The 24,800-nt window shown below is 47.8% G+C and overlaps 1 protein-coding gene across 1 annotated transcript in view; it reads right to left on the reverse strand.

The window, feature by feature from the left end:
* Positions 1–5,772: 5,772 nt before the first annotated feature.
* The window catches only part of ATP1A1 (ATPase Na+/K+ transporting subunit alpha 1), a 32,404-nt gene continuing 13,376 nt past the window's right edge, over positions 5,773–24,800 (reverse strand). The window contains exons 4-23 of the mRNA XM_070785856.1: positions 23,625–23,828; positions 22,840–22,953; positions 22,325–22,459; positions 22,098–22,215; positions 21,378–21,646; positions 20,648–20,846; positions 20,287–20,396; positions 18,224–18,358; positions 17,371–17,563; positions 14,981–15,156; positions 13,853–13,989; positions 12,454–12,604; positions 11,690–11,858; positions 11,421–11,575; positions 10,926–11,049; positions 9,635–9,780; positions 9,379–9,509; positions 8,788–8,889; positions 6,623–6,714; positions 5,773–6,136 (exon numbers count right to left, since the gene is read on the reverse strand). Of these exons, the coding sequence (XP_070641957.1) occupies positions 6,108–6,136; positions 6,623–6,714; positions 8,788–8,889; positions 9,379–9,509; positions 9,635–9,780; positions 10,926–11,049; positions 11,421–11,575; positions 11,690–11,858; positions 12,454–12,604; positions 13,853–13,989; positions 14,981–15,156; positions 17,371–17,563; positions 18,224–18,358; positions 20,287–20,396; positions 20,648–20,846; positions 21,378–21,646; positions 22,098–22,215; positions 22,325–22,459; positions 22,840–22,953; positions 23,625–23,828 (2,889 nt within the window). The 3' untranslated portion in view covers positions 5,773–6,107. The remainder of the gene's footprint in view (positions 6,137–6,622; positions 6,715–8,787; positions 8,890–9,378; positions 9,510–9,634; positions 9,781–10,925; positions 11,050–11,420; positions 11,576–11,689; positions 11,859–12,453; positions 12,605–13,852; positions 13,990–14,980; positions 15,157–17,370; positions 17,564–18,223; positions 18,359–20,286; positions 20,397–20,647; positions 20,847–21,377; positions 21,647–22,097; positions 22,216–22,324; positions 22,460–22,839; positions 22,954–23,624; positions 23,829–24,800) is intronic.

Below are 24,800 nucleotides of genomic sequence, written 5' to 3' on the forward strand. Positions count from 1 at the left end.
TGTTGGACAGGGAGGTCTGGTGTGCTGTGATTCATGGGGTCGCAAAGAGTTGGACATGACTGAGCGACTGAACTGAACTGAACTGAATGTGAATATGTCCTCTGGGTAGCTGTTGTAAAAAAAATGGGGTTGCTAGATGATGAAAGTTCCTTTTTGGAAACTTCAAGTTCTGGTTGCAGTTACCTGGAATGAGGCAGAAGGAGCGCACAGAGATGGCTTCTGTAATCCCTCAAGTGCACCTCAGTAGGGGCCTAGATGTGTACCAGACCAGAAGGCTACCCCTCAGCCTAGAACTTCAGGACAAGAAAGTAGGCCTCTTGCTCAGGAAGACTAGGGGTGTATTTCAATCTGCTGTTTGTGCTTTGCCCTGGGGTGGGATGGTCTATCTGTCACAGGCCTGTGGGACTCAGGGATGCAAGCCCCCCTGCCCACAAAAGCCAGGCAATCAGTGTCTCCTGGGTGCCAGACCAAAAACCTAGGGCACCAGGCATGTGCAAAAACTCCTCTCCAGGAAATGCTGATGCTCTCGAGTGAAGAGGGAGAGTACAAAGATAGAGCCCGCATTCCGAGGTCTCTGGAAAGGTTTCTGTAGAACCTTAGATGTGTGTCTGATTGGAACCCTCAGGTCTCACCTATGAAGATAGCTTATAGGCCTCTTTCATAGAAAGACTGGTCTCCTTGGAAACCATTGCCTCATGATGTATGCCTTGCAGGGGTGGGGGTTGGCTGTTTAAAACCTCTTTCTCCTTTGGTTACAGTTTTGTGGGATGCTTGAGCATAAAAGCCTCACTGGGCACCAGAGCTGGGTGATCTCAAGGTGTCCCTTGAGTGGCAGCCACAAAAATCAGGGTGTCAGAAGGGGGATCAAGCTCCTTCCTGGGAGGTCCTAACAAGCTGGGGGCAAGGCGGAGTTGGGGTGCTTGATGGTGTCTGACAGTAGGCTTCATCCCTGGAAAGAACCCTGCAGGCCCTAGATGTGTGTTGAATTAGGTGTCTGCCCCTGGACTGATGCTATAAGACATGCAAGGAAGCCTATTTCATGTAAGGTCTGGGCACCTTTCAATTGGCTCCCTTTGTGTTGGTCTCTGGGATGAACCCAAACACGGGAGCCCTTTAAGAGCTGTTCCTCCATTCACTACAGCCTGTGAGCCTTGTGGCTGTGAGGCCCATTGGTTTTCAACGCTAGAAGTCTGCAGGGGGCGGGGAGGGGGAGGTAGGGTGGGGGTGGTGGCAGCATGTCTCTTAAGTGCAGGTCTTAAAGTAGGGGTGCCTTTGTCCCCAGGAAGAAACTCTGGTTTTAGACTCCCCCCTGACTGTGGGTCATCGCACAGTGGGTAAAGTCTTCCAAGGGCTTTGCCTGATGTGGAGGAGTCGCTCAGCTAGTTTTTCAGAGGTTTTCGTTTTCAGAGGAAAATGTTCCATGTGTAGCTGTGGGTTCGGCACGTCCGTGGGAGGAGGTGAACTCAGGATCTTCCTACATTGTCATCTTGTGCCGGAACCCGCCCTTCTCTTTAAATAGAGTGTTGGCCACTCTGCTAAGTGCCAAAGTCTCTTTTTAAGGCGCTGAACTGAGCACCAGGGATAAAACAGAAAAGAACAGACCAGCTCCCAGACCTCATGGGGCTTATAGGTTCCCAAGCAAAAATAGATGTTAGATTCATTATTACATAATTGAGTAATACATAGTGAGAACAGAGAGTTCTATGAAGAAGCAGAGTACTGATCAACTACCTAAAAGGAGATTCTAACCTAATCAGGGAGTGGGAAGGGTTTCTCGTGAGATTATTTGAGGCCCAGGGATTTGAAAGCTCTGGAACTGAGGCAGGCCTGTCTTGGTGTCTCTGTGTACATCTCCTCTTCTCTATCTTCTTGTGTCACTTGCCATGGTCTGCCAGTCCATTTCTTGCCATCCTAGTTCCATCCATGACTCATTTTTAATAATCCCTAATTTCCAGTTTCAGAGTCTTGAGAAATGGGGAGAGGCCCTAACTCATAGATTTCTGGCAAGCCTGGGCATGGATTTCCTTTGGGGACTGTCAGTTCTGATCCAAAAACAGACCCAAGATGAAGGTGAAATGTTAAAAATATGGCTGTTTTGGGTAGCAGGAAAAACGTCTGGTAACAAGCACGTATTCATTCATTCAACAAGCACTGATCCTGTCTGATGTTAAGGAGGGTGTGGCCTGGTTCACTGCTCTAGGGAACTCTAGTTCCCTGGTGAGGGAATAAACCAATAAACAAAGGTCTGGGGGGTACAGCAAGGTGTGCATGAGGGAGGGGCCACTGAACCTTTCCCAGGGAGCAAAGGCCTGAAAGGCACCTGGAAAGGTCAGTCGATTAGCCAGGAGGACTGGCTAGGTTAGCAGGTTGATCCAAGGTGGATGATTGGAAGGAGGATGCCAAGGGGAGAGCCCATTAGGACCACCCAGGAATTTGGATGGCTGAGCAGAGATGGGTTTATGTGCTGAGTTCAGGGTGAAGACAGGCCTGGTGAGAGGCAGCCAAATAGAGCTTGGAGGATGGTGTAGAGCAATAGTTCTCAGATTTTGACACGCATCAGAATCACCTGTAAGGCTTATAAAAGAGACTGCGGTTCTCGTCCCTCTCTCTCTCAACCAGTTTCTGATTCAATAGTTTGAATTAGAATGCACTTTTCTAACAAGCTCCTAGGTGATACTGGTCTAGAGATGACTCTTTTTGAGAGCCACTGAACTAGAGGAAGGCAGAAAGTGGAGACCAGCCAGGACATCCAGATGTGAAGGGCGGTGACAACAGAGAAAAGGCTTTACCAGCCACTGTGCTAATCTCTTTATGTGTAATCTCACATAATCCTTTTAACAACTCAGAAAGCCACCCTTATTCTAGAGTAAATGAAGCGCAAAGAGACTAAATTCCATGCCCGTGGTCAGTTAGTGACAGGACCACTGTGTCCAGGCTGTAGAGATACAAAGCCCTTGCTCTCAGCCACCACACGGGAACCAGCAGTGGGTGGTGACTGGTGGGGTGGCGGGGCCACAGCAAGATCAGGGAGAGAAGCCTCAGGTGACTTCTAGGGTTCTGAAGTGGCCACAGGGTGACAGATGACTTTGCCCAGAGCACGTTCATTGTGAGGGACCTCAGTCAGATTCAGTTTTGTCACTGGGGTTAAGGCTCCACAGTGTGCTGTGCTCTTTCTGAATAGACGCTGAGAAAAATGGATTTATGGGTCTGGGGCTCAGGCTTCCCTGGTGGCTCAGACGGTGAAGAATCTGCCTGTGATGCGGGATACCTGAGTACAATCCCTGGGTCGGGAAGATCCCCTGGAGAAGGAAATGGCAACCCACTCCAGTATTCTTGCCTGGAGCATTCCAGGGACAGAGGAGCCTGGCAGGCTAGTCCACGGGATCCGACACGACTGAGCGACTAACACACAGAGGAAGAATATAGGTGGGAAAGGGAGTGGGAACCTCCCCGAGGGAACTAGCAACAGAGGGGCAGGTGGAGATGAGGGCAGAAAGGTAAGGAGAGGGCAGAGGTGATGTCAGAAAGACAAGGCAGCTGGTTTCAGGAGACGTGTGATGGCGTCATAGATACTGCAGAGGCCGAGGAAGTACCCAGTGGATTTGACACTCAAGAGGTCAGTGGCAGCCTCAGCTGGAACAATTCTGGTGGGCCAGAGTTAATGGGAGGCAGTGGAAGGAGGCAGGTGGGATGATGGCTGATAAGCCAATAGAGGGAAGACATGATGGGTACTCTCCTTAGAAGCCTGTCCATGAAAGGAAGGAGGGTGAGACCTAAAGAGATAAGGAACCAGTAATGACACCAAAAAATGACTGGCAAGAGCTCAGATACTGATGTGGCCAAAGGGGCACGTGGTCAGAAGTGTCAAGAGGGCATTACCCCAGGGATGTTTAGGAGGCATTGCGGGGAAACGTGGCTGGGGGTCAGGAGGGCTCAGTTGCAGATTTGTAGGGGTAGACAGTAGCTGATGTCAGTGTTCAGGAGCCGTTTCTGTTGTTCTGGGGCAAATCGTAGCTCTTACTGACAGGGCTAAAGTTAATGGGTGAGTGTTGGGTAGGACGAGGCCTGGGCTGCCTATAGGAGACTTGGGAAGATCTGGCCCTTTAGGAGGCCTGGCTTTGATGCCAGCTTTGCCTACCCCCGTATCTGAGGTCTCTAGATCAAATGTTTGGCTATAAAACTTTTTATGCAAGGGACTGTCAAACAGAACAAGGGCAGAAAGATTCTGGTGGAAAGAGGGCAGGAGGTTCCGGCCAGCCCTTGTGTTGCTCTGCCCCTGCCTCCCCATGCTCCTGGAAGTCCAGGCCTGCATAGAGCGCGAAGAGCCCCAGCAGAAAGCTATCTGTGGTCACCTACAAGTCTACAGTCTCAGGCTGCTTCAAATGCCTCTAAGTCAGGGAATAACCATGACCTTCATCAGGGTTATGTTCACTGGTCAGCTGTCCAGGGGTGCCACAAAACAGATGTATGGGGATTAGAGACAGCAAGCCTCTGGAAGTCCCTGCCGGTATAAGCACATGGGCAGCCTCATTCCTGCCCTCAGAGCTGTATATTCTCAGGGGGGACACAGTGATCACTTGTCTGCCAGCCCTGAGCCTGAGATCTGTTAGTTCTTAGCTTTATCCTAAGTTTCCTTATGTTGGGCTGAACGAGTGGCTCTTTAACAATGACTTGCCCACAGGCATAGACATGATCCTGGAGAAAGAAGGGAAGAACTGATGTGTTGGATGAGGGAGGCACAGGTTACCCTGCCCTCCCAGTTCCCCAGTGGGAGAGGCTGGGGACGATGCCCGGTTGGTACGTGCGAGTCACTTATTCCCCTCCCATCTGTGTAGCTTGGAAGTGAGTAGAACAAGAGGCAGGAGCAATGAATCAAGCTTTTCAGAGAAAAACCACAAACGAACCCAAACTATCATCATCTGGCAGATAATGAGCACTAGTGCCAGAGATAAGGGCTCCCCGCTTGTTGCGTCTACTTGAAGCAAGGACAGCCTTCAAGCACAGCTAGTAAACAGCACTCAGGACGGATTACTGAATGATGGGACTTGAAGGGGTCTTTTACACTAACTTGATGAAAGCAGAAGGAATGCTTGATCTTGACCCTGCAGCAAACAAATCTTTCCACATTTTTTCTTAAGTACCTTCTTGGCACATAGCCACTCTCTGAAATGGAGCTGTTCGATGCTAAATGAGGAACGAGTTATATGGAAGGGAAGCACCTGGTGATGTGCACATGTGTTCCAACCAGCTGTGTATAGGTAGCTTCCTACTTCTCAGATCTTGGGACACAGACACTTGAGGCCGGAGTGGTCCTGGTGATTGGAGACCACGGCTGCGGCTGCACCCAGGATGGGAAAGGGGTGGGGGTGGGCCTTCTCTGAGGGTCTGAAAATCTTTCTCCTGACAGGTATGTTCATCAAGAAACAGATGTGGAGGCAGCAGTGGGGAGTTTCAGCCATAGCCCCTGCAGTAGAGCCCATGGGGAACCCTGTTCGGGTGAGCTTGTCTCCTCAGACTACAAAAGCATAGGCAGGAAGTTTCCCTCAGCCTGTGGTTCTGAAACTTGAATGTGAATCAGCATCACCTGGAGACTTATTGAACAGATTGCTGGCTAGCGTCTTGTTCCATGGCTGTGGCTTCGCTGTGCTAACCAGTCCCCAGGTGATGCTGATGAGGCTGCCAGCCGGGGACGCGTGCGCTGGGAAGCACCGCTCCAGATGAATCTTGCGTGGACATCTGGACCACAGAACTGATGAAGGCTGTGAGGCGGACTCCATTATAATAGCCATCTTTATTTGTAAAAATCCGAATATAAAATGTATTCTTTCAGTCTTTCCGAGTTTTCCATTTTACAAAAACAAAAAGGCACATAAAAACCTTCCCCACAGTCGTTTCCACAGACGGATGTTTCTCGGGCACCCCTCCCCCCACCCCCACCCCCCCCATAGAGCTACATGCTTCATTCCGGGACGTCTCCCTTCCCCACATGCTTCGGTGCTTTCCTACCAGGGTGGAATTCTGAATTCCAAGACTGAAGTACACAAAGAGGGGGTGGGTGGTGGGTGCAGAGTTTGTGGCATGATGCTCCACGGCGTGCAGGAGGGGGTCTAGTAGTAGGTCTCCTTCTCCACCCAACCTGCGGGTAGCAGACAGAGAGACAGAGGTCAGCGACTGTGAGCTTTGGGGAACTAAGTCTACGGGGCCCTCAACTGTATGTCGGAGAAGGCAATGGACCCCACTCCAGCACTCTTGCCTGGAAAATCCCATGGACGGAGGAGCCTGGTAGGCTGCAGTCCATGGGGTCGCTAAGAGTCGGACAGGACTGAAGTGACTTAGCAGCAACTGTATGTGTTTTTAAGAGTAATGTTTTAATTGGAAAGACAGTTTAGACTTCTGACCAAGTTTCTACCACATCCTATTCAGGTTGTATTTGATCAGTTCTAAAACCTCAGTTGAGATCTCCATGGGCTGTGGATGGGCTGTGACTGTAGTTAGCGTCCCGTGGACTTAGCTAATCAGGCTGATTGTGGAGGAGCCCAGACACTTCGAAAGAAACAGAGCAAGCGCCAGAACTAGGCAGCCCTCCCCAGCCCCAGTCCTAACTGAAAATGCCTGTACTCACCGCCAGGACGTCGCCTGATGATGAGCTTCCGGACTTCGTCATACACGAAGATGAGAAGAGAGTAGGGGAAGGCACAGAACCACCAGGTAGGTCTGGAAGCAGAACCAGGTGGCAATTTACATGTGGACACCACTCAGAGGCAGGCAGAGACTGCACGTCAGCAAATGGACAGCAGAACACATCAGCCCCAAAGGAGAAGCCAGGCACAGTCCTGGCTAACTGCTGAGCACTCACACAGAACTCATGATGAAAACACCCCACTTCTGCACGCTCAGAGCCTAGAGGCGCAGAAGAAAGCAGACTGCCACCTTCAGCTGGGTTTCCATGAGAACCGGTTGGTACTGTAGGTCAGCTTTGATTTTTTTTGTTGACAATTCCAGAGCCAACAGGATATTTCCTTTTTTCCTTTTCTAAAATATTTAAGAAACTCAAGTACATTTGGCTCATGTCCTGGCATTTGAAGATAAAAGAACTGCGAGTGTGGGTCATGACTGGTTTAATCATCCCCTGAATCTGGTCTCTGACAGTAGAGTTTAGAAGAGTCAGGAGTGTGTTGACTCCAGACCCGGGGAGTAAGCAGCTGAGTCCTAGCAGAGATCCGAGGCCTTTGGGGACCCAGGGGCTGCTGCCACAGTCCCCAGGCTGGAGACAGGCACCCTGGGCAGCCTCTAGAGGAGGCTGACACTTTGATTCCCAACTTCCCAGGGCAACCACAGGAGGAAGGCCGTCCCAGGGCAGAGCTCTGGCATCTCCCCCTCTTCCTGTCTGGTGTGTCCTCCACAGCTGCTAAAAGACGACTTCGCTTGACTTGGGGACCTTTGTAACTAAGCCACCTTCCACACTGGGTAGAACCCACTGGGAACAAGTTCTCTCTCAAGTCACAGCAAAAGATGCTCAGAGGCATCAGTTTGTTGTGAGACTTTTCATTTTGGCCTTTTTAGAGAGCTCTGATTCTCCTGGCCTTCTCTTAAAACAATGGCCCAAGATGATAGAATTCAGCTTGGGCAAGGCTTGCCCTTGTTGTGTGCAGACTCTGTGGGGCGCTGGGAATATAAAGCCAAAAAATGATACTGTGGCCCTTGCTTTGAAGATTATCATCTATGGAGTGCACAAGCGACAACAATGGCAAAGGAGGGGTGCAGCTGCGCGGGCCCAGGAAGCCAAGAGCAAGGGAAGCCCCAAGGGAAGCAACCTGGAAACTATCAGGGCTGACGGAGTGGGGAGGAACGGCCTCCCTAACATGAACGCAGAGGAGGAGTGCTCAATCCACCTCAAGTAAGCCTGGATGGGTACAAGGCTAGGAAGACGTCTGGCACAGTAACGAGACCCTGGATGCCAGTCTACCCTTACACCGCCAACAGGAAGACAGGGACCCCACGAGGTCTGGTTACTTCTGGGATGAGAACAGGGAGAAGTGCTGAGGGCAACAGGCTACTTGAGAGAGAGAGTCCAGATGGGTTTGAACAAGGACGGGGAGACTGATGTTCAGATCACAAGTCGCAGTTTCTGTGGCTTAGCATATTCTAACGAGGATGCAGCTGCCTAACCTGAACCAGTTGGCAGATACCACAAACACACTCAATCCTTCAAAACACTCTTGGGAGTTTGTGGCAAATTCTGCATGTGAAAATTCAATCTATCAAAGGTGTTGTCTTTCACCATGTTCAAGGCCAGTTGGGTTCTGACTGAAGACAAGTGGCTGGCTTCCTACCTATGCATGATCTCCTGACACTACCAGTGCTCGACTATAAAGACCTCAGATTTGCGGCTCCACCATCCTCCTCTGAAAGCAGAGGAGTCAGAGGCCCCAGAGATGAGGGGCTTGCGATAGGATGCACTTCACTCACTGGGTGAGCAAATCAAGATTTGGACTTGTGACCCCAACTTCACAGCTGAGGATGCCCCCAGCTGGCCTCAAGACAACTGGGCTTTGGTGCTCAGCTCAGCTGGCTGGTGAGCAAGCCCAAGGGTCAGAGCCTGGGTGGCCCTAGCAATGCTGATTCCTGGTCTGCATCACTGAGTCAGCCTTTGTTTCCCAGTTCAGAGGAATTCTTGTACCTATCACCCAACAGCTCTGAAAAAAACAGCTACTAACATGTGCCATGGGAGGAACAAGCCATGCTGGTTATTTCCAACTTTTTGGACCTAAAAGAAGAAGGACTTACTTGAGGGGATACATCCTCAGGGCAACACCCATTCCAGGGCAGTAGGAAAGAAAAGCAGCAAGGGCTGTCTCTTCAAAGAGGCCAAATATTAAGATCTTGTTCCTAAAAACAAGAAGGGGAGAGAGGTTAAAAAACTGCAAATAAAAGTATATCTTCTAACATTGTTTTTTATTATTTTTTTTAACGTGGACGATTTTTAAAGCCTTTATTGAATTTGTTACAACATTGCTTCTGCTTCATGTTTTGGTCTTTTTTGCCCATGAGGCATGTAGCTCCCTGACCAGGGTTCGAACCCATGTCCCCTGAATTGGAAGGTGAAATCTTAACCACTGGAGTGCCAGGGGAATCCCTACTATGTTTCACATGGCAGGTTGATGTCTTCATAGGTCTTTATGTATTTGTACTTAGGAACCTGAGTTCAGATGAAAAAACCTAGAAAATGACATTTTGCTGCATGAATTAGCTCCCCAGACAAGGTTCCGGAACTTCCGTCCAATGTGTCAGGTGCTGGGCTTTTTATTTAGCGCAGGGGTTAGACACCCATCACCAGACCCGTCTTTGAGCTGAGACCCCCGACTGTGGCCTACTCACTTCATCCCCTGCTGGAAGACAGAATTCCTCCTGGTCTTGCAGATGACCAGGTCAGCCCACTGCACCACCACGATACTGACAAAGAAAGCCGTGTGGCAGGTGAACTCCACAATCTTCCTCTGTTCATAGGTCTGAAACGCACAAGGCAGACGGATGAGCCTGGCTCTTGGCCCTTGTGTCCAGAGGCCGTGAGGCCCTGTCCTTTGGTGCTAGAGGAGCTCTGTCTGGCACTGGCGGGCGGGCAGCCCTCACTCACCCACTGCTGCCCATAGCTGTCCTCCACATCGTTGATCCAACGGTCATCCCAGGTCACTCGGATGCCCAGCAGGTGATTTGGGAGGAAGCCGTTCTCAGCCATGATAACAAAGTAAGTGAAGAAGCCCCCCAGGGCCTGGATCATACCTGAGAAGTTGAAAAGAACTTGAATGCCAGGGCCTGGTACAAATCATCTGCGGGCACACTCTTCACCCACACCTGTTCCACTTCGAGTCACTTTTTAGAGCTTAAAAGAGGGACCTGGCCCTTGTTCTTAAAAACACCCACCTCTATTCCTTGGTCATCTGCTTCTATCAGGACATGACCCTTAGGGGTAAAAATCCACATACCCATTTTTTAATTCCTGAAAAAAAATTACGACTCCTGTTCCATCTCAAAATTTTTTACACATGGCCTTTTTGCCAGCCACTGTGGAAATCACGAATGTGGCACTTTCTGACCTGATCCTCCACTTCCCCCACTTCCAGGATCCTTCTCTCTGGGATCCAATCCAACTATACTGCCTTCAACTCTTTGGGGTGGGATTTCATCCTATACTCTGGACCATTTTCCTACTTCAAAATTAGGCCTTTCTAGCCATCAGCCAATTGCTTTGTTGTCAGAAATGGTTAAATCCATCTTTGCCATGTTTCCAAAACATACTTGATTTGTTGCATTTTTACCCAAGTGTTCACAGTGATGCAATTAGTCTAGAAGAACAAGTTGCTGCTGGTGGCTTTATGAAGTTCTGCTAAAGGCAGTGTTTAGGATCAAAGGGCATTTTCACTGTCCACCATCTAGACTACCTGTTAGCTGGTTCTGCTCCATGAGTGGAACCAAAATCAAGCACTGGGGGTGGGGAGAGTGAGGGTGCAGAGTTGCCATGTGATGGTGACCAGTCAGCCAAACCTCCAAACTCCACTGGGTGCAGAGTTCAGAGTTTGCTGAGTCCAATCAGTGGTAGGACTTTATTTCCCCAGAAAAGCTGCCTTTGAGTTAATACTGCAGCTCTTAGGAGCAGTGCCTGGCATTCAAAAGGCTCCATGAGCAGGGGCCTTTCTTTGTTCTAAAGCAGATGAGCTCAGTTGCAACTGCCCAATCTAAAGAACTAAGGTTTCTGAGAAGATGGCAAAAGATATCTTCTCACTTGGAAGGGAATCTAAAAAAAATCCCCAGCCTTACCCTAGATCCTGGCTCATCTTAGATTTGGAAGTTACCCAACTTCTGAAGCCTCAGAAACCCTGTCTGAGGCAGACAGCACCCCTACAGATACTTGAAATCTGCTGGCTCACCAATCTGTCCATAGGCCATGCTTATCAGCCGCTCGTTCACGAGTTTGTCCGTCTGGGGGTTTCTGGGCTGCCTCTTCATGATGTCGCTCTCAGCCTGCTCATAAGCCAAGGAGATAGCAGGGACCTGAAGGAGGGGCGAGAAGTCATCAGAAACTGGCAAGCTCATGTTGTGACCCTTTTGTTTGTTCTCAAATTCTTGCTCTCCCTTAAAAAAACTGTTTTCCATAATGAGATATTACAAGTCCCCCATCTTTTTTTAAAAAAAGGGCAAAATGATACAAAAGGGAAGATTTCTATCGGATAAATAGGTATTGACACCTGTCTTAAAGAATGATTAACACTGAATCTTTGATGCTGAGGCTGCCACACACAGGCCAAGAAATTCTCGGTAGTGATATTTCCAAATGCTGGCCACGGGGACCCAGAGAACACAGTAGTGAGTGCTAATGCCACACCTTAGCACTGTGATGTGTGGAATGTGTGCCAGTCACTTACCATGTCCGTTCCCAAGTCGATGCAGAGGATGGTGACGGTCCCCAGAGGGAGTGGAATGTTTGCAATAATAAATATCAGGAAGGGGGTAATCTCAGGAATGTTACTGGTGAGGGTATAAGCAATGGATTTCTTCAAGTTATCAAAGATCAGACGACCTGGGAAAGCAAGATTGTTTTTAATGTAGAGCTTAATGAAAAGGACCGGAAATGACGTGCAGAAATGGATACTGCTCAGCAGCATCTGGACCAGGTTTCACGCAGCACTCTCACCTTCCTCTACTCCAGTCACAATTGAGGCAAAGTTGTCATCTAGGAGAATCATGTCAGCAGCTTGCTTAGACACGTCTGAGCCTGCAATCCCCATGGCAACCCCAATGTCTGCCTTCTTCAAAGCCGGGGAGTCATTGACACCGTCTCCAGTTACAGCCACGATGGCACCCTGCCAGGAAAAGGAGTGGAATTGCGTGGTTGGGCGTAAGTGAGGTGCAGCCTCTTATTTGCTTCTCATTACAGACACTGCTCCTTTCCCATTGAGCCTCCGTCTAGACTTAGAACTATCTCAGCCAAGAATGCACACAGCTAGTATCAAGCACCAGGATCCAGGAGACACCTGCACCTCGTTCACAAGGTCTACGTGAAGTCGTGACTCGGGTGAGTGTCACTCAGGAAAGCCCCGCTCCTTTATGCACCATCACCCCCAGGTCCCTCCCAACTATGGGATGAACCTCCTGGGCATTCACATCTCCGGTGTGGACATCAGGACCCTGCACTGCTCTTCTGGTGCTGAGTGCTGAAGCTCTGACTCTGGGCCACAGCGAAGACCAGTAGAGTAGAGTATGTGTCTTGGCTAAACCATGATCCAGTCACCATCCTCTGTACGCCTGGAGCTTCTTACTGGCCCATGTATTCTGAGACAGAGAGGAGCTAGCTGGCTCAGGTTTCCAGCACTGTTGCCTTGTTTTTTTGTTTTTCCTGGAACTGCAATCACTGAGGTCAGCAGCGCCTGAAAGAGCCCGCCCCGGCTGTGTGCCAACCTGTCTCTGGCAGCCTTCCACAATGATGAGCTTCTGCTGCGGAGAGGTCCTGGCGAACACAATCTCTGTGTGGTACTTCAAGATGTCATCCAGCTGCTCGGGAGTCATGTCCTTCAGATCACTTCCATGTACCACGCAGGCCCGGGCATCCCTTCGATCAGGACCAAAAAAAAAAAAAAAAAAAACCCCCACAAATAAAGGTCACCTGTCTGTCCCTTTTCACTGAGAACAGAAGTTCTCTCACCATGCAGTGTTGCGTTGGTTGCTCAGTCATGTCCAACTCTCTGCGACCCCATAGGCTGTAGCCCACCAGGCTCCTCTGTCCATGGGATTCTCCAGGCAAGAATACTGGAGCGGGTTGCTATTTCCTCCTCCAGGGGATCTTCCCAACCCAGGGATCAAACCCAGGTCTCTGGCATTGCAGGTGGATTTTTTACCGTCTGAGCCACCAGGGAAGCGTAACACCATAAAGCCACGGGGAACTGTCCCATTAAGTAAAAGGTCTTACCTGTGCAGTGTCTTACAGGTTACAAAGCATACTCATGTATATTATCTCATTCAAGATTCACGACCACCAAGAGGCAGGCCTGTCTCTCACCTTCCTTACCCCATGTTTACAGGATGCATCGAAACAACATAACTAAGTTTTAGACAGTGGCAGAGCTGATGAAAGACCAAACCCAAAGTAGGGTTTGCTGGGGGTGGCCCCTAAGCCTTAACAAAACATTAAAAAAGCAAAACTAATTTGTCTCAAGTTATCTATTTCACTGTATCGCCAAAATTCTTGCTGGCCTGAGTCATAGGCCTTGCCCACTTTGTTAGTGTGGACCTGAAAATGACAAGGTGCTAGGTGCTGGGCAGTAAGGAGAAGGGGAACAGCATGAACTCAGAAGCCGGACTGCTGAGTGTACCGCGTGACTCGGCCTCAGCTTCCCTGCTCTGCAAGCTGGGAGCGCTACCGACCTCTGTAGGTTTCCATGGCAAATGCTTAGAACAGTAAGCACCATCTAAGTGTTGCTTACAATGATTGCTCTTATTGAAAACCTTCCCTGGGGTGTTCAGGGCTGGTGCACTGGGATGACCCTGAGGGATGGGATGGGCAGGGAGGCAGGAAGGAGGGTCAGGATGGGGAACACATGTACACCCATGGCTGATTCATGTGAATGTATGGCAAAAACCACCACAATATTGTCAAATCATCAGCCTCCAATTAAAATAAATTTTAAAAAAAGAAAAAAAAAAGAAAACCCTCCCTGGGAACAAGGCTGCTTTCTGCCACTGAAGGGGCCTCCCTACCCAGAGTAACCCTAGAAGGAAACCACATAGAACCAAGCTGAAGATGCCCGACTACCAGCATCTGCACATTCCAGGCAGCAGTGCTCTGACCTTCCCGCCTTACCTGGGGTTCACCTGGCTCACTGGGATGTTGAGGCGGGCAGCAATGTCTTCTACAGTCTCATTACCTTCTGAGATGATCCCCACACCTTTGGCAATGGCTTTGGCAGTGATGGGATGGTCTCCGGTGACCATGATGACCTGTGGCAGAAAAGAGGACAATCTGCTGAATGCAGCTGCCAAGCAAATGACCTTGAGAAGTCTTACAAGTGGGCAAGAATAAATATCAAGGATGACTCAGCTTGCAATATCAAAGGGAAAGAAATGCAAACAGAACACTGATAAACACGAACTAGCCCAAAACACAAATACGAGTTCACAGAAGACAACAAGCAAAACCCAGATTTTATCTTGGCACACAATCACACAGGATAAACAGTTATCTTTTTACACCATCAAACAAAGATACTCAAATTTACTAAACCCAACAACAACAACAAAGGGTGAAAATCTCATGCTGGTGCGTAATAGGGCCCACACACTGCTGGTCAGCATCCTGAAACTGGCCCAATTTGGAGGGAAAGCAGTAAGTAACAAGAATTCAAATCAATTACTGTTCTTTTTGACCCTATGATTACATTAAGAATACAATCAAAGTGGTAGGAGAAGAATTTTTTACAAAGCTTTTCAGAGCAGTATTACTCCTGAGACTGAGAAGCTGGAAATAAGCCAAACAACCAGTAACACGGCAGACTGTATAAAGCACAATGAATCGGCGCACCTGAACACTCTGCAACTTAAGACAGACACAGAGTGGTGCACCGAACATTCCCTTCACAACCAACTATCTGAAAACACAAGACAGGCCATTCATTGCATGAGGAGTATTAATTTAGAATAAGGCAGTATTTCAAAATTTAAAACCTTACCAAGTCTTCAGCACTTTTTAATTTGCTCAGTTACATTTCTCTTGCGGGTTTTTTTTTATTTTTAACTTTTCGATCCCTCATCTGCAGCTTACACCAACATTTTAATACCATTTGGCTTTCTCCGGGGGTAACTAAAAAGCTTTGGAGATGAGAAATCAATACTCCAGGTGAGAAACACCAGCGATCACGTGGACCCTGAGGGGCACTAAGCAGGGCGCCCAGAACTGCTAAGAGGTGATGCCACGGCGGGGTGGGGGCAGTACCTTGATTCCAGCACTTCGGCATTTGCCCACAGCATCTGGGACAGCAGCCCGTGGTGGGTCAATCATGGAGATGAGTCCCACGAAGCAGAGATTATCAACAGGGAAGTTCACATCGTCGGTGTCAAACTGGAAGCCTTCAGGAAACTGCTCATCTGGCAGCAGCAAGTGGCAAAAACCTGCAGGAGGGCAGGGAGTCTGTGAGGACTTCCAGTGACAGAGGAAGTTGCAGGAGCCCAGCTTGTTGTGTAGCAGTTTGTTAGTTTGGAAAGCTTTTTTAAAAAAATTCTACTTTTATAACCAAATGAGTTTCACTGAACATTTATGAATGATACAGAGTCCTTGGAAACCACGCAACAGACAAGAATCCATCACCAAGCCTCTGAGGATGAGGCTCTGTTTAATGTGAAGAAATGGGAGTCTGAGCACCATGGTTTCAGTCTCAAATAGGAAAAGGAGTACGTCAAGGCTGTATATTGTCACCCTGCTTATTTAACTTATATGCAGAGTACATCATCAGAAACGCCGGGCTGGATGAAGCACAAACTGGAATTAAGATTGCCGGGAGAAATATCAATAACCTCAGATACACAGATGACACCACCCTTATGGCAGAAAGCGAAGAGGAACTAAAGAGCCTCTTGATGAGTGTGAAAGAGGAAAGTGAAAAAGCTGGCTTAAAACTCAACATTCAAAAACTAAGATCATGGCATCTGGTCCCATTACTTCATGACAAATAGATGGGGAAACAATGGAAACAGTGACAGACTTTATTTTGGGGGGCTCCAAAATCACTGCAGATGGTGACTGCAGCCATGAAATTAAAAGACCCTTGCTCCTTGGAAGAAAAGCTAAGACAAACCTAGACAGCATATTAAAAAGCAGAGACATTACTTTACTGACAAAGGTCCATATAGTCAAAGCTATGATTTTTCCATCATGCACAGATGTGAGAGTTGGACTATAAAGAAGGCTGAGTGCCAAAGAATTGATGCTTTTGAACTGTGGTGCTGGAGAAGATGCTTGAGAGTCCCCTGGACAGCAAGGAGATCCAACCAGTCCATCCTAAAGGAGATCAGTCATAAATATTCATTGGAAGAACTGATGCTGAAGCTGAAGCTCCAATCCTCTGGCTACGTGATGTGAAGAACTGACTCACTGGAAAAGAGCCTGATCCTGAGAAAGACTGAAGGCGGGAGGAGAAGGGGATGACAGAGGATGAGATGGTTGGATGGCATGACCGACTCGACGGACAGGAGTTAGAGCAAGCTCCCGGAGTTGGTGATGGGCAGGGAAGCCTGGAGTGCTGCAGTCCATGGGGTCACAGAGTCAGAAATGACTGAGCGATTGAATGCAAGTGAACTGAGACCCCGTCTCCTCAGTTACTTGGACTTTGGCACATCATGTGATTACTTGTCTCTACTCTCCTCTCTGGAGAAAACAACCAAGGCCATGGCTCTGCTCACTGTTCATCTAACCACAACATCTACTGCTGAGCAGCTGTGCAGAAGAAGGAAGCCAAGCTTCTTTGAGGGTAAATGCAGATCAGACACACTCTGCCCAAGGGGTTCCTCATCTAGTACTATTGTTGTTAATATAAGAATCATGATACTTAAGACATTTCTTTCGATGTTGTATGGAGGTTACAATGTCCTTTAAAGTGGTATCAGGTGTTTTGTGGATTCATAGGAGAGACTGCTTCTACTGTGGGGTGGTGGAGGTGCAGAAACAGAAAAAAAAAAAACAAAAACAAACACTTAAGAATGACCTTTCAGTTGAATAGAGACCTAAGACACCTCAAGTTAGACTGAAGAGCAGGTAAGAACAAGAGTATGGGGACCAGGTAATCAGTTCTAAGTTACCCAGCTAAGGAGAACAGAGGAATTACATTAATGATGTAATTCAGTTTTTATCCGTACAAAAGATGACAGATGCCACTTTCCCTATGACACAGTGGGTGAACGTGCTTCTTGTCTGCAGTGGCTGACACAGAACAGAAGGCATCCGAGGCTCCAAATTCACCATTCACCTAATCTGTGAGCTGGTGACAAAGTGCCCAGGTAAATTCAGAGCCATTCTGTGGCAGCTGGGAAGCGGCTTTATTCTAGATGCCCTAGGAATGAATGAATTTTCATTTCACGAAGCTTACAGATCATGGACATAGCAACAAAAGCCAGACAACTACTCTTTCCCTCTCCTTTTCTGAGCAAACAGAACTGACCAGCATGAGATTAAAGGTCTAAGTCAGAATCAGAGGCAAACCGGCAGGATTTTGTTGCCCTGTGTCTTCAGCGCTTATTGTTTTCAAAACAAAGGGGGCAAATAAAGGGAAGTTAACGAGAAGCAGAGGTTAAGGTGGTAACTTGCAATTGTTTCCCGGACTATCAGCGTACCCAGCACACGCTCTCCGAGGCCACCCAGCTCCAGGTAGGCATTCTGAAAAGCGTCCTTCAGCTCCTCGTCCAGGGGCTGCTCCTTGCCATGGATGAGGATGGAGCTGCAGCGGTCCAAGATCCTTTCTGGGGCACCTTTCATCACCAGTAGGTGCCGGGGCTCACCTGCATTGGCGTTCTTGTGGATGGATAACTGAAGAATGGAAAGGATGCAAACATTAGACAGCTGGGCCTGACAGCCCAGGGAGGGAGATTTTTTTTTTTTTTTTGGCTGCGACATGTGGCTTGTGGGATCTTAGTTCCCTGACTAGGGGATTGAACCCAGGCCCGTGGCAGTGAAAAAGACATCCTAACCAGTGGAGCACTAGGTAAGTCCCTAGTATCTGTTCTGAAAGATACAAGAGCCCTTATTCCTAAATTTAGTTGTCTTACACCCTGTAGCACACTTTGAATGCTACAGAGGAAACGAGCGTGGCAAGGTACTCACGCATCCCTGACACATGTTCATGTACACAATTTTCCCAAAGAAAATTCAGAACAGGGACCCACAGCCCTGCCCAGCCCTCTCCCCCATCCCCACACCCACTCCAACCCACAAAGGAGAACTCAAAAGGGCCTGGACAACACGTTAGAAAGAAGAGGCTCCATTTATCCTACTAATGTTCAAATAAATGAGAATTTTCTACACGGACACAGAGTCAGATGTCAAATTCAAGCACTCACAAAGAGTGTGACTAATTCGTTTTTAGAAAGCATTTAAACCTGGAAAATTCCAAAAGGGTGGATGGATCTTTTTCCAGCCTATGTCCTTCCTTTCTGTGCCCCCTGGCAACGAGACCCCAGATCCTCAGACCTGGTACTTGTTGGTGGAGTTGAATGGGATCTCGACGATCTTGGTGTATCTCTCTCTCATCTCCTTCACAGAACCGCAGCACACCTCAATGCACTTCAGGAGCGCAGACTCTGAGGCATCACCCGCTACAGCCCGCTGTGAACAGATGTCTCCATTAGTCACCCTGAAAGCGCTTCACCCTGTAGCACTTCAGCACCACACCACTGAAACCCAGGAGAAAGCCTGGACTGTCTTCCCATCTGTCAGGAGGAGAGGGAAGGTGGGCGAGGAAGAACACCGTTCTGGGGTGTGACCGCCCATCACAGTCCTTTATCTCAAATTCCAAACTCTTCCTGGCCGCCTGCCCTCCTCACCCTACCCAAACTGGTGCAAGGTGTCACTGACCCTTGGGAGAGGCATGATACACTCTTCCAACCCACTCCAGCCTTTTATTTTTTTTAACCTTCCCTGGGCCTGCTGAGAAGTCTCAAAGACAGTATTATTCCCAACCACCTATTTCTAGTTATGAATCAGAAAATACAGAGTGAGACTGTAAATAGTTACAGTCCCCTTCACTGCCCTGCAATTTAAGAAGAAAATGCCCTGGGTTCTCAGGATGGAGGGCAAATGGTCTGTGTCAAGGACTAAGCAGGACTTTACATTCTAAACATAATTTAATTGTGCAGGATTATCTGGGCCTGAATGATGTGAACTTGAAGTTATTTTTAGTTCCAACACTGATGTCATCAGCTACCATTTTAAAGCCCACACTTCAGGTAACACACATTTTGTGTGCTATATACTGTGATACATTTTGACACACTAAAAAGCACTTTCGGCTATACTCAACTTTCACACAGAAGAGTATTTTACAACTTTGGCACACCAGACCACACGTGCAGATGGGCAAATGAATGCTCCCTTATAAATACAGGAGTTCTTTTTAATAAGAAATGTGGCCAGGTTTCGTAAGAAGCAGGAAGTAAGTGGGAAATAAGTAGGATCACTTTAATAAAAGACAATTATCAAAGCAGAATAGGGCTGTAGGCCCCTCTTTTTTTTTTTTTTTTTGATAATGTCATTAACATAACATGGCCCCAGACCCCTGAAATAACTTAGAAATAACAGCTCATGCTACCTTTCTGGAGCTTTGAAATGAGAAAAGGTTGGATACTTATGAGTCCCTGTGTTCAAAGCCTAGAAAATTTCCACTTTGAGGTAAGGAAAACGATGAAGCAGACATCTCAAGCTTTATCCCAAGATGAACATCATCCCCAAATCAACATCATTTCAATGCCAAGAAACTCCTTTCAAGAATAAAGGACCCCCATCCTCACAACAGAGGTCATCTCAGTTCCATCTGAGCCACATTCTCTTGGACAACACAGTTTCTACCCAGATCCACCACAGGCAGCTTTGGGGAGAGTGAGCCGCCCCAAGGGATCCACACAGCTACTCTCGGCCTCAAGGACCTTGTATAGCTCATGATCTTTCTGGGACCAAGTCTTTACTGGGTCACACGGTAATATCTTAGTCATTGCAAATTTCATGCGAATTCCAGGAGGCTGAGCTTAATTAGCTTATTTTTGCATCATTAGTAAGCAAGCTAAGAACAAATAAGATAAGAGAAATAGCTGAGCTATTTTAAGAAAATAAATGGCTTAAGGGATTGACTGGAATCTGCTGTATCATAATATGCAAATATGATTATCGAGTCACAAAAGTAGCCCTCACTGTCCACTAGGTGAGGTGATTAGGATATAAAGTCAAGAGGAGTCAAGCCGGATTTTACAAGTTAGGTGGACTGCCTGCCCCCTCCTACTTAAGTCAGTTTTTTTCCCATACATTCCCCCTTTACTGATCTTTATTGACCACAGGGTATTGTAAATACTTGGGGATCTACAGGCAATACAACTCAGGTTACACACAGCAAAGAGTTACACACCATTCCAAGTGTCTTACAATAGACAACGACTTTACAACACCCAAAGGTCACGTGCTTTTTAAAGCGAACCCTCAGGTGGTAGTTCCTGTGTGGCATGAGCACAACCTGGAGGCAATCGTAACAGAACTGCTGAGCGTACCTTCAGGATAGGCAGGTTATCCTGGTTAGCCTGAAACACGGCCCTGTTACAAAGACCTGCAATTCTGGACAGAGCGAGCCACGTGGCCGAAGTCTTGTCAAATGAAACACCTGGTGGAGGCAAAAAGAGACAAGAACAAAGTGCTTAGCTGTGTACTGAAGTCCCAGAAAGATGTGAAATGACACATCTCCTTTCCCCATAAACTAGTCAGGGTTTAGGCATTTTCCCAACCATGCTTGAATTGACATGCAAAAAAACAAAAAACAAAACAAAACCCCCAAACCAGAAACATTGAAAACCCATGACGCTCTACCCAACTTCAAGCAGGGGAGGCTGAGCTGTGGGGGCGGGCCGGCCTTACCGCTCTGATTCTCTGTCGTGTCCGCCTCGTGGATTTGGTTGTCGAACCACATGTGGGCCACTGTCATTCGGTTCTGGGTCAGAGTTCCAGTTTTGTCTGAGCAGATGGTGGACGTGGATCCCAAGGTCTCCACAGCCTCCAGGTTCTTCACTAAGCAGTTTTTCCTGGCCATGCGCTTTGCAGTCAGCGTCAGGCACACCTGAAGCATTGGGAACAGATTATTAATACTTCAAATGGCCAGGCAGCCGTTCTATAGGAACTCTGGCTACCCCTGCCCCCATAGACGTCTTTCTTAAAACTAAATCTCTCTAACCTTCCTCTGAAGTCGGAAGAAATAATAATGGCCACGTGTATATGGGGCTCCTTCCACCCCCTCCAAAAAGGCTATCAAGCAAAGTGAAAATAGTCAGGATTTACCATATTCTGTTTTTCCCACTCAGCCCTAAGTTCTTCTCCTTTCTGGACTACACTGTTCTGGATCATGTGATAATTCAAGGGCGGGAAAAAAACGTATGCTTCTGGTTTACTATCTTCCACATAAAAATGTGCTGAGGTCTTCTCACTGTCTTAACCCTCCCCAGCTGGCTCCGAAGAAAACCCACATATAAACACATGCAAGAAAAAAACCACAAAAAACCAAGTCGGCAGACCCCGAGGAGAGGACAGTGGATGAACCTCACCCTGAGGCAGGCCTTCAGAATGGGCAAGCATCACCTTCCCCGCCTCTTACCGTGACGGTGGCCAGCAAACCCTCTGGCACGTTGGCTACAATGATGCCGATGAGGAAGATGACAGCCTCCAGCCAGGTGTACTCAAGGATCAGAGAAAGGATGAAGAACGACACGCCCAGGAACACAGCCACACCCGTGATGATGTGGATAAAATGTTCAATTTCCGCAGCGATGGGAGTCTGGCCCCCCTCCAGCCCAGAAGCCAGCGTGGCAATTCTGCCCATCACGGTTCGATCCCCAGTATACACGACAATGCCACGTGCAGTGCCTTAAAAAAGAGTACGGGAAATTGTACCCGATTTTATCAGTGAAGCTGCAGAATTTGCACAACTACACAGCACGGTTGAAAAAAGAGAAGAAACACCCATAATTTTAAGGGTCACATCTTTGGTGGTATATGCTGTTTGTTTTAAACTATATGGACTCTGGGATTTCACTCCATTAGCAGGACCGCAGCTCCAAACCTTACTTGAGCTTAGTGTTGCCAACACAAGAGGGACATGTGAGGCAGAGGGAACAGGGAAAAAACAGCCACGAGGTTTACTGTGTCTTCCTGCCAGCATGTCAACTGCTTCTGCCGTGTTTGACTGAGGTGGTCAGAAATGGGACCCACAAAACAAAGAGAAATTGTGGCCGTGGGGTTATTTTTTTTGGTGGTTGTCATTAAAGCCCAAGATAAATGCCACGCTGTGCTGAAGAGTACTTCAAAACGGTCCTACCTTCAACACAGTTAGTTGAAAAAAAGGCAATGTTCCGTGTCTCCAGGGGATTTTCATTGGTGAAATCCGGAGACCTGGTCTGTGGCTCTGATTCTCCCGTGAGTGAGGAGTTATCCACCTGCCCGTGAATAAAGTCAAACATGTCACATGAGCGACACGAGCCTCATCTGGGGCTGCGGGACCACTCCACTCCCTCTGCCCCAAGCGTGGAGGCTGTTTAAACCTACCTTGCAGCCATTCGCAGAAATGATCCTGAGATCGGCAGGAATTCGATCCCCTCCTTTCACTTCCACCAGATCTCCGACGACAACCTCTTCCGCATTTATGCTCATTTTCTCACCATTTCGAATCACGAGGGCTTGCTTTTGGAAGGGGACACGTTTACACCATTCCGTCAGGTAAAAATGGATACCACCGGGAAGGCAGTGTCCAAATCACAAAACCATCTGTGATCTTAACTATGTGCATTACAACCAAGACTTAGCTTTTTATTTACACGAGTTAACGAAAGCTTGCTCAGGCTACCTAAGAGGCAGTCTTCACACTGCCATCGTGTGGTACGCTCAGAGGGAAGACGCTCCCTTTCCGGGGTGTAAGAAAAACAGATGTGGTCTTAGGTGGGGGAGGTGTCCCTCTCTCTCTGGTGGAGCCACTGAATACTTGGAAGGCCTTAACCTCACATTGGTTCACACTCTTGGCACTTCAAGTTACCAGATGGGGAAGGACAAAAAGCAGCAGGTACCTGAGGAACCATGTTTTTGAAGGACTCCATGATCTTTGAGCTTTTAGCTTCTTGATAGTAGGAGAAACACCCGGTTATGATGACGACAGCAGACAGCACCACACCAAGGTACAGCTGTGACAGAACAGACAAGTTAGGGCGGCACAGCTCTCAGTAAAGGACTGGGGACATTCAGTTAATTTTTGACTGAATAAAAAACACTTAAAAAAAAAGACAGCGAGAGATTAAGGCTTCAGAAATACAAAACTCATGCCTTCATGCTTCTTCCTAGAGACAGTGTCCAAGCAAGTCAGAAACGGAGTCACACTGATACTTGGTCACTAGCTTGGGGAAGTGTTCCAGATGAATCAGTTTCTCCTGCTTTGTTAAACGTATTTCAAGACAACTTATGACTTGAAGAATGGCTACCAAACATTTCTGGATGTGTGTAATGTTTCAAAACTATGCCCTCCACTCAGTGGCAAAGGACCTGCATAGGGCCTGAGCAGAGCTGCCCGTTCATGGCAGCAGCGTGCAGGGCAGATGCCCAGCTTGGAAGAACATCTAAACACAGGGAGGGGACAGAGAGAGAACCCGAAGTGAAGAAGGAAGACGTACGGGCCCTGAAGGCAATTGATGCTGATGTTACTTTTCCCAGAGTTTAAAACCATCAAGTAAAAAAAAAAAATAAAATAAAATAAAACCATCAAGTAACCCGTAGTGACTGAAAATAAATAGCTGGCAGAGGGTGGACTGTTAAGCACTTACACATACCTAACAATCCACACTAGAACTATGGTACTCACATTATCATTTTGAGGTTCCTCTTCTGTAGCAGCTTGGATACCATAGGCCAGGAAGCAAAGAACTGCTCCAATCCACAGTAACATTGAGAACCCCCCAAACAGCTGTCGACAGAACTTGACCCATTCAGGGGTCGTGGGAGGGGGCGTGAGGGCGTTGGGTCCATCTCTGGCTAGGATCTCGGCAGCTCGAGCAGTTGTTAAGCCCTGAAAAACAGAGGGATATAAGGAAGACCAACTGCTCCAGGGCTCACAAGCTAACACAGCTACCTGACAGCTGAGAAGGAAGCAGAGAGAAACTAAATGTCCCAGGCCAACGCAGAAGCTAGAAAATGCTGATGACCACCCTATGGTTCAGGCCAACAAGAGCCCAAGTGTCCTGAAGAACCTACAACACTCAGACTGAAATTCTTTTAAAATTGATCCATGGACAGACTGGAATCTGGTATGGTCTCTTCTGAGTTTTACAGAAGGAATTCACGCCAAACTGCATTTACCAAAAAGACATCCCACCTTAACTAGTTGATTCAGTTTTGCAAATTAAGAGCTTAAGAGTTTCCTGTGTATTGAATCTGTCAAGGAAGTGGAAAAAGAAAAAAACACTATTCATATCAAAGGAGGAAAAAAAATCTGTCAGAATCCACCCTGTTACTGGGTTAACTGCCAAGTTTCAGTATAGAACTTCATTCCTTGGATGGCAATTAAAACACCTGTCTGGTGGGGAAGGGGTCACACTTGTGTAATATCTGAGCTAATAACCCCAGGACACCCATCAGTTAAGAAGTACTCAATGGGGGCGTTCTCTGGTGGTCCAGTGATTTAAGATGTGGGCTTTCACTGCCAAGGGCCTAGGTCTGATCCCTGGTTAGGGAACTAAGACCCTATGAGCCACTTGGGGTGGCCAAAAAATTAACAAATAAAATCTTAAAAAAAAGTATTCACTGGAAGAAAAGCCCACTGGACTGAGGCCCTGCTGTTTCCTAATGGGCCTTAAATCTGAGATGCACTGACAGCAGATAAGAGACACACAGCTCCCACCATGAGGGGAAAATGTGGCTACTTTCACAAAAGACATAAAAGACATGTTTGCCTGAAGCATGTATATATATATTTTGTTCTCAAGTTATCTTTAATATTGGAATTAACCCGAGAATATGGGGAAAGGGACAAGAATACCTA

This window comes from Bos indicus, chromosome 3 (genome assembly GCF_029378745.1).
Source record: "Bos indicus isolate NIAB-ARS_2022 breed Sahiwal x Tharparkar chromosome 3, NIAB-ARS_B.indTharparkar_mat_pri_1.0, whole genome shotgun sequence".
NCBI classification, from domain to species: Eukaryota; Metazoa; Chordata; class Mammalia; order Artiodactyla; family Bovidae; genus Bos; species Bos indicus.